Below are 9055 nucleotides of genomic sequence, written 5' to 3' on the forward strand. Positions count from 1 at the left end.
AAAGAGGAAGTCTATCCTTAACACAAGTGAAGCCTATGGTAGTAGAGCCAACGTACATAAGCACGTTTATAACAAATTTCTCAATCACATGGCTAAATTTGCACACGTGTAAGCGTAGCACACCCTTAACGATCTGCACTCACCCGCAGGTAATTTGCTGCCCTTTTATCTTTAAAGCTGGAACAATCAATCCCATTTCTTCTCTGACTGAAACAACACATATCAGAACTGGGGTTGCTTTCTGCAAGAAACCCTAAAATATAATCTAACTTGTGCCTTCAAGGTAACCAAATTAAACTCGCTGACTTTATCCCCTTCGGTTTTGATTTTCCACAAGGCAAGAAATTTCAATTCCTCTCTGTTCCTATGGCCTACTTGAATCACAAGCCTTTGGCATCAAGTTTCAGCGACCATGATCAAAATGCTGCAACTTTTTTTTGTGTCAAATTGATTGCTTTTTGTGTTTGGGAAATCGGAAATCGGAAATTTGAAATTGGGTTTTTGTGGGTTTGTTATTCTCGTCTCTCTGAAGATAAGGATTTTGGTGTTTGTTAAGTAATTTGGTGTTTTTTGTATTTGATCGCATTCATGGCTATGTTTGGTAAATCCGTGTTTTCTTCTTTGGGAAAGTTCTGTTTTTGGGGATTAGATTTTTCTGGGTGTCTGTATTCATTGAATCTTCACAGTTTGTTGGACTTGTTTATATACCTGTATCTTTGTCTGGTTTCCCTGAAAGGGGAGACCTTGAATCTTCTTGCTAATTGACTCGGCCGAAAGAATTGAACTTTGCTTATGTCATGTCCTGGTTGAAATTTCCAAGCAAAGATTTAAAGTCATAGATGCAGAGTAATCTTTTTCTGTTATTGTCCTCTACATCTCAGAAATCATACTTCTCTTATGTTATGTCTATAAAGCTAAAGCAATTCCTGGGCATTTGTTAGTTTCTGGTTTGTTCTGCAATATGTTATGAACCTGAGCGATTTCTCTTTTTGCACTAGTCATTGAGGTCGGTTTGCCTTTTAGATTATGATTTTCGTCGACTAATTCTATTCTTATAAACATTTCATGGACAGGCTGAAGCTACCCATCATATTATTTGTTTCCACTCCCACTGCTTTGGCCTGGAATGCTCCCGTACAGATTGGTTGAAATTATATTTCCGTGTGAAAACTCGGCAGAACGAGCAAAAGATCTTTGACTGAAAATGGCTTTGGCTTTTACAAATCTTTCGTGGTGGTTGTGGAGTGGAAAGCAGAAGGAGCCTAGAATCTCTAATGGAACCTGTTTAAATTCTTCCCCTGAATCGGGTTTGTGGGAATCTGATGCATTAAAGTTGAGTTGGTTCAAATGTGGATGGCGGAAGGCTTTATTGAAGAGAGCCAAACAGAGAGAATGGAGGACACTGGTAATGCTTATTTCAATTCTTTACACAAGATAGGCTTTCTTGTGCCCTCTAGATGTGATACCAGGGTGGATTTTGATTCGGTATTTTCGGTACCCGCCTATAATCCAGGCAACTTATTGTATAAAGTAAATCCTGTCAAGCTCTCAGAGTTGGTAAACACAACTGCGCTGGTGGATTATTTTGCAGCCGTGGATGGTAATTTAGATGGAGCCTTGGAAACGACACAGCATTTGTCTCTGAATTGTAAGGAAATTAGTGATATGACTTTTGGGATTCTCAAAAATTTTAAGCGTCTGCACACCCTCCTACTCCTGTCTGGCCATGGGTCTTCCATCAAACATGTTCCTCGTGACTTGTTTTTGAGCTTAAAGGATTTGAGAACACTAAATTTGAGTCGAACACTTGTTTCAGAAGTGCCAAGTTCCATTCGAAATGTAAAATCATTACGATATTTGGATCTCTCCAATACTCCCATCACACAGTTGCCAGAGTCAATAGATTCTCTTCACCATGTGCAGACAATAAAACTTAGAGGTTGTGCACACTTCCTTCAGTTGCCAAAGGGCACGAAGAAGCTTATCAATCTACGACATATTGATTTGGATATCATTAGGCAATTGTGGGCCATGCCTCCATACATTGGAAACTTAACCAACCTTCAGACTCTGTCAGCATTTCTGGTTGGTCGAGAGGAGGGGTGCCGTATTGGAGAGCTTAAGAATTTGAATAATCTTAGAGGAGTACTTCGCATTTCAAGGCTTGAAAATGTATCAGATAAGGAAGAGGCTGAGGAAGCTGCTTTGATCGACAAGAAGTACCTCCAAAGGCTAGAGCTCCGGTGGAGTAATGTGTTCACTGAGAAAATAGAGGAACAAGAGAAAATCCTTGAATGTCTTCAACCCCATGCTGGCCTTAAAGAGTTACACATACAGCACTATGCTGGGTCAACACTTCCAACTTGGATAAGCAATCCATCTTTTGCTGAACTTCTTGTTCTCACTCTCTACAGATGTACTAATTGTCAACTTCTCCCGTCCATTGGGCAGTTACGAATGCTCAAATCACTTTCTATTATAGAGATGAATGGGGTGAAAGAAATCAATCATCAATTTTTCAGAGATGGCTTAGTTGATCAAGCATTCCCTGCATTTCCGAAACTTGAGATATTAGAAGTTGACATCATGTTCAATTTGAAAGAGTGGAGGGAAGTAAAATTAGGTGACTTACCATCCCTACTTAAACTCACAATGGACTCTTGCCCTGAACTTGACTGTCTTCCATCACTTTCTTGGCTAAAATCCCTCAAGCATTTGGAATTCAGGCGTTGTCCAAAGCTTCTGTCCTTACCTTCTGATGGACTACCAACTTCACTTGAGTCTTTCATAGTAATAGATTGCCCTGAACTGAAAGAATGGTGCCGCAAGGCGGAAGGTGAAGATTGGAGCAAGATATCTAGTGTTCCCAGCATATGGTTTGATTGTGAAGAAGTAAGTCAAGAGATGTATAAAAAATTGTTCTCATTTGTTTGCTTCTTATACTGACGTGAACCATCTATGTACTTGCTATATTTAAATTTGTTCACTAAATGCTTAGGATGTTAAATTACATTTTTGATAAATTTATAGAATATGTTGCTTGCCTTATTGTAAGATGGCATATGCATTGGAGGTGTGGACAAGATGTTAAACTTATTGGGTTTTTTTAGAAACAAGCTTTAAAGTTAAAGTTATACGCCATGGTTTAGCCAGAAAAGTTGTTGATGGTAAACATGAGAAAACAGGAAAAATGGGGTTAAAAGTTCAGAGCATGATTGGATAGCTGTTAGTTTAGTCTGGTGTTTCCTTGCATTATTAAAAGCATTTTTGTGTTTCAACAATTATTATTATTACTTTACTTTAATTAAAGATTAGTATGAACGTAGTGATATATTTGCATCTATTAATATGAGACACCACTCACCAATGGCTTTCAGGAGGGGATTACATTCACAGGATGTGCAAATTATATGAGAAATGAAATTCTTGTTTCTTTGATGACAATCAGGAAATTCAGTTATTTCTCAACTAATAACCATTACAATTTGTATTTATTTTTTGTGTAATTTTGTGTCTGTTTATGTTCTCTTACTGTGATCATCTACAATTTGTGCCTTGCCTTTTAACCTCAGATATCTTATGTATAAGATTTGATGCATGTTTGAAGGACTACATATTAAGCTGGTTCATTTGCATTCTGAAATATTTACATCTCTCAGATGTTAAATCCTGACTTTTTGGTAGTCAATATGAATTGCATTGTGAATTGAAGTCCTTCTGACTAATTTGATCTTTGTTCATCAGGTAAGATCCAAGTCTCATTGTACACCTGGAACATCAGTAGAGATTTATGAGAATATGGAATTGGATGGATGAACAATGACTCTCTGTTCATCCCCTATATGGTCACTCCCACTCATAACAAGCATCTTCAGTGTTCATGAATATTCTTGAAGATCTATCCCCGAATGATGATCTTGACCTATTCCCTTCTATGATGGCGATGTTCATGCAATTGAGGTGCTCCGAGCGTTTTACTTTCCCGCTGGAACTACAGATGTCCAATAACTACTTTGGACTTCACTAAGCTATCAAGCTCTCTGGTCGCTGGAATAATCGGCAATTTTGGTAATTGCAGACTCAAACTAACAACTGCTGCCATTGGCATGATTTGGTGACTGGCTTTTCTGCTTAACAAATAAGTCAATTTAGATTACAAGTTTATAATTGGTTGTACTATGGTTTCAGTTCCTCTTCACTTTGGTGCCAACTCAGACACATATTATGGGTTTTCCAATCAGGTATGTTCTGCCTTAAATTCATTATGCTTTTAATTGTAATTATTGATATTTGTTTGATTGTGAATATGATTTTCTGTCAAATACATCTTTCTATATTTGGATTCACTGTTAAGTAAGCCTCCAACGCCCATTCTTGTTTTGTAGATTGACCTCTCCAAGCAATTAAGGAGTTAGTTGATGCATGTTGGGTTCTCTGCCTCTACCAGGCATGGCTTCAAATCACTTCGTTGACAGGTGGGAGATCCAAGATTTTCAGCCTCTATCTTCTGTGGATTCAGGGTGGACTGTTTCTGGGGCTCTTAATCAGATGATTCTAGTATCTGCACTACTTTTGTTAGTACTTCTCATGAAATGAAAACAAGGATACTGGTGATGCACTTTTTGATTGAGAGGTTTAGCTTCTTAAGTCTACTCCATTGTAGTTCTTTTCATGATTGTTATGTGTTTGCAAAGAAGAGAACGTAGACAAGGCCTAGGTTCCAACAACTTTGTCATGTGCAGAGATAAATCATCTGCAAAGGGACTCAAGAGAAGCTGAGTTGTTGGGGAAGGGGTAGCTAAGGTTTATAAAGGGTCTCTAGCATGACTGGTTGTATAATGGGATTGATTGTTTGTGTAATCCTTTTTACTTGATACAATGGCTGGTTGTTTGCGGCACAAGATTCTGGTTAGCATCATGGATATGGTGCTGTTAGGGTATAGTCTTAGAGTGAGTTACTCCTGGTGCATGAGTTCATGCCTAATGGAAGCACCAGAGTTCCACAGAAGCTTCGATTCGGTTTTGGTGCTATCTGGGAAACAAGGACTTAATATGGTTCTTGGAATTTCATACGCTCTTGCATATGAATCTATGATCACTTGAAGAGGCAGATAGTTCTAAGAGATGTTAAAACTTATTTTGAACTTATTTTTTAATGTTAGCTTAATATTTTAAACTTTGGCCTTATTGTTTAATTGTATGATTTGAGTTTACAGACTTAGTTCCGGAAAATTCTTATGAAGAAAATAAAAAAAATTTGAATGCACACATAAGGCTCAACTTTTAGAGTTCGTCTTAGATCTAAAAATTTCAGGTACAGCCCTGACGTTGACTAACGCACGCAATCCATCATTAGATCACACAAATAACTGCAATCGAGAACTAAATCTAATAAACGTGTGTCTTTCTTGTGTTGAACTCAATTCAATTTTACATATTAATAATTCACAGCCATCGACAAATACTTCACTTCAATAGATTCGTGTGGACGAGCAGGGGGCAGGGGCGGATCTACATACATGGTGGGGGAGGACTCAAAGCCCACTTGAGAAGATTTATAGTATAAGTAATTTTTTTTGATCAAATGATTTCATTCATACGGAAGTGTTACAAGTGGTATGAACGATACAAACAGGAGCCACAATTGACCCACAAATAACGTCAGACCAATAGGTCAGAACAAGGACTTCCGAAAGGAGCTAAACCTCCGGTACACCATGAGGCTGGAACGATGATCACACAGACCAAGATGACTCAAAAACCGACAAACTGCCAACAACATTGGTACGGGCTGTCGGCAAACCAACCGGGTAGTGACTCTGAACCCAAGAAGGATTAACATATGCTCGAGTCAACTCCTCCTCTTGAGTAGTGAATACACGAGATGGAAGTAGGCGTAAACCGTCATCACTCATCAGTGGTGTCTTGTAAAAAAACCAACAGACATAAACAATCGACCACAAAGGATCGGACAAAACAGAAAAAGCACAAAACTAAAAAAACAACTAGAAAAACGGAGATGCAACAGCCATCCTGAGCCAAAGCAAAATCAGACTCAAATCCGAAGAAGCGCAGACCCGTAATCTGTAGCTAGCATCGAATCAAGCCGATCGCCGCCCCAGGAACGAGGCCGGCAACTATTGCCCCCAACCACCGTGACCACCATCCCCTAACACCTCCGCCGTTCTTCCACTTGTTGCAGATCGAGACGTCCCACCAGTCTACACAGACCACCGTCGTCGAGGTCACCATCCCCAGAACCACAGCCCCACCACTCCAAGCAACCACACAACCCCTAGGACACCTCACCAAAACCCGGCCAGAGATCGATCTGACCTCAGATCACCAAGAAACTCCAAGCCAAAGGCGGAGCACCCAGACAAGCCCGATCCGAACACACAAACACCGGATCGGGGAAAACACCCCAGCCACACACATCTCCAAGCCCGATCTGGACCCTCCCTCGCCGGCGATGATGGATCTACAACCCGACCCCTTCTATCCTCCTTCCTACACCAGCACCAACCCTTGAAGGCAAACAGCCGCCAGCATGGAAGCAAAACGGCGTGCACTCCGGAAGGAACTAAGAAAAAACTAAAAACCCCTCCCAGACCGAGACGCAGCGGCAGAATCGCCGGCTTATAGTATAAGTAATTGAGTATGTGTAATATGTATATGTGTAAGCACTTGCAGGCTTGGTTTAATATTTTAACTAAGACCAAGCCTACCCAAATTAGAATCACATCAATAGCAATCACACTAATTTTTTTTTTTTCTTTCTCCCACCATGCATACTGCCATATTGGGCTTGAAGTTGGAGGCCCAATAAATTTTCTATTTTCTTTATTTTTTCTAAATGTTTTATTTTTCTTTCTTCTAATGCATATTTGGGCTCGAAGTTGGACACTGGGTCTCCCTTGTGTGTGCCTTTGGATCTAATTGCTCTTGAAGGCCTCCATTGTGTGTAGATTTGGATCTATTTAGTATTTAGATTTGTATTTTTGTATTTTTTTTTGTTTTATCTTTGGACTTACATTCTTTTGTAGATGTTAGGTCTTTTTTTTTTTTTTTTGCATTAGTTAAGTTATTTTCTCAATCACACTGTTATTTTATTTAGTATAAAATGATACTAAAAAATTTTCTTTCGGTAATCGATTAAATAGTAGTTTTGGATGGGTTTTTATTTTTCCATCTCAATAAAATATATATTTAATATATTTTAGTTAAGTACTGGCATTCAGCTAAATTTTTTTATCATTTCAGTCAAAAAAAAAAAAAAAATTTAAGCCCACGATTTTGAATCCTATCCGGCACTGTGGACGAGAATCAAAGAAGAAAACCAGATCCATTTAACTTCCGTATCAATGTTCTATTAGCAAGGGGTGTGTGAGTAATTGAACCCTAAAAGACCCTAGCTAATTAAACCCTTTCTCTTCATAATCATCTATGCCATGTGCACCGTTTTCCGTGGTTGCTTAGAATCAGAATAAGTCTCACTCTGAATAAATGATTGAAAAGAATGAATATGTAGGATTGATGAAGGAAGATTTGTATTCTTCTTCTTTTCTTTGTTTGGTGACACCTATCAGATTGTTTCGACCAAAGATAGATATAATAGAAGTTTCTAGGCTGAGAGACTGAGAGGCTACCAAACTAAAGCCATTGTCCTCATCGATCTATCTACTCGAAGTGGACGATGAAAGCAAAACTTAGCCTCAACTTTTTTAATGGGCATCAGATTGATTGGCATGCATAGGAGCAATGCAATAATATATGGTCGAGCATATCAGCTATGTATATATAATTGACTGCTTAACTTTTATATGTCCATTATTATTATAGCCAATTGTACCTGGACACCTATCCATAAGTTTTTTTTTTTTGTTCGATGACACACCTATCCATAAGTTGTGGTCATTGGGGCATATGATCAATTGTTCATGCATAGAGAGATGTGGATCAGTACAGAACTACAGATCGATGATATACTTGTGACTAGTCACAATTAACCAATCTGATCAATCGCAGAAACGTTTTAGACGTCATTTGCAGGAATTTTGGCCTTTTGGGAACCTCAACAAGTAGCTAAAATTAGCCCAAAAAAAAAAACATAGAATGTTAAAGGATGGTCTCTCCCTAAGCATAGAATGTTGGTTTCATGCCAATGACTTTGCTTCTGTTTTGGAAGCAAAAGCCTAAGGGATTTGCTTTGGTCTTCTACGGACTCGGCGTCTTTAATTTTAGTCATTTTTAGGTTGAAGGCGATTCTGAACTCCTAATCAAAATGTTGAAAGGATTATATCAAGTAATTTGGCAAATTACCATAATTATTCAAGACATCAAATATCTTAATTCATGACAATTATTCAAGATAGGCCAGAGACTTTCGACCCGGAAAACCGTGGAACCGTCTCGAACCGACTGTTCGGTGCAGTTCTTTAAAAAAAAGGAGTTGTTTTCTGTTAAAACCAAACCGAACTATTTTTTACGGTTTGGTTTCGGTTCTTGTCATTCAAAACAAAAAAAAACCCTAACCGGACACTTGTCCTACTACTATTGGCTTATGAGTTATCAGTTTAGGGCTTTAGTTTGGTAATTGCTTAACGCGTTTAGCCTCAGTCTCAGACATCAGTTCTTCTTCTTCCTCTCTTCAGTTCGTCGACCCAATTCATTAGTTGATTCACCCTAAAAATTCTTACCCAATTCATTAGTTCCTCATTTCGTAACCCCAAATCACCTTTTCAGTTTGAAAACCCTAATTTCTCCGAAAACCCCAAATCCCCAATTGGAGAAATGGAATCTAATTCTATTCATTCTACTAATTCTAGTCATTCAACTCATTCTCCGGAAGCCGGCAATGAGATTGTGGCTGCTGAAGCAGCTGAACAACCTGGAGTTGATGAACTCACTGGTGAAGCACCATCTCCCAGTCTGACGGCGACGACGGCGACTCATTCTTCGAAACATAAAGGGAAGAAGAAGGTTGTGAGCAGTGTGAAGAGAAAGAGGGAGAAGAAGATGAAGGCAGAGAGGTCATCTGTTTGGGAGCACTTCA

The 9055-nt window shown here is 38.9% G+C and overlaps 1 protein-coding gene across 5 annotated transcripts; it reads left to right on the forward strand.

Annotated features, from left to right (window-relative positions):
- Positions 1-5176, forward strand: LOC112176203 (putative disease resistance RPP13-like protein 1). Of its 5 annotated transcripts, XM_040510504.1 has the most exons (6): positions 150-283; positions 1074-2892; positions 3745-4068; positions 4189-4241; positions 4386-4633; positions 4743-5176. In XM_040510504.1, the coding sequence occupies exons 2-3, from the start codon at positions 1348-1350 to the stop codon at positions 3814-3816; spliced, it is 1617 nt and encodes a 538-aa protein (XP_040366438.1). In that variant the 5' UTR covers positions 150-283; positions 1074-1347; the 3' UTR covers positions 3817-4068; positions 4189-4241; positions 4386-4633; positions 4743-5176. The 5 variants fall into 5 exon arrangements, with proteins under 5 accessions (XP_040366441.1, XP_040366438.1, XP_040366437.1 ...); XM_040510507.1 differs by lacking the exon at positions 150-283 and adding an exon at positions 1-149 and having other exon boundaries at positions 4386-5176; XM_040510503.1 differs by having other exon boundaries at positions 4386-5176.
- The last annotated feature ends 3879 nt before the right edge of the window (positions 5177-9055 follow it).

Source organism: Rosa chinensis, chromosome 7, assembly GCF_002994745.2.
Source record: "Rosa chinensis cultivar Old Blush chromosome 7, RchiOBHm-V2, whole genome shotgun sequence".
Lineage (NCBI taxonomy): Eukaryota > Viridiplantae > Streptophyta > Magnoliopsida > Rosales > Rosaceae > Rosa > Rosa chinensis.

Bases quoted from the DNA above. Each gene is read 5' to 3' on its own strand.
- LOC112176203 (XM_040510507.1), top strand. From the start codon at position 1,348: ATGTGGATGGCGGAAGGCTTTATTGAAGAGAGCCAAACAGAGAGAATG. The intron at 2,893-3,744 runs GTAAGTCAAGAG...TTTGTTCATCAG, and splicing joins TATGGTTTGATTGTGAAGAA to GTAAGATCCAAGTCTCATTG.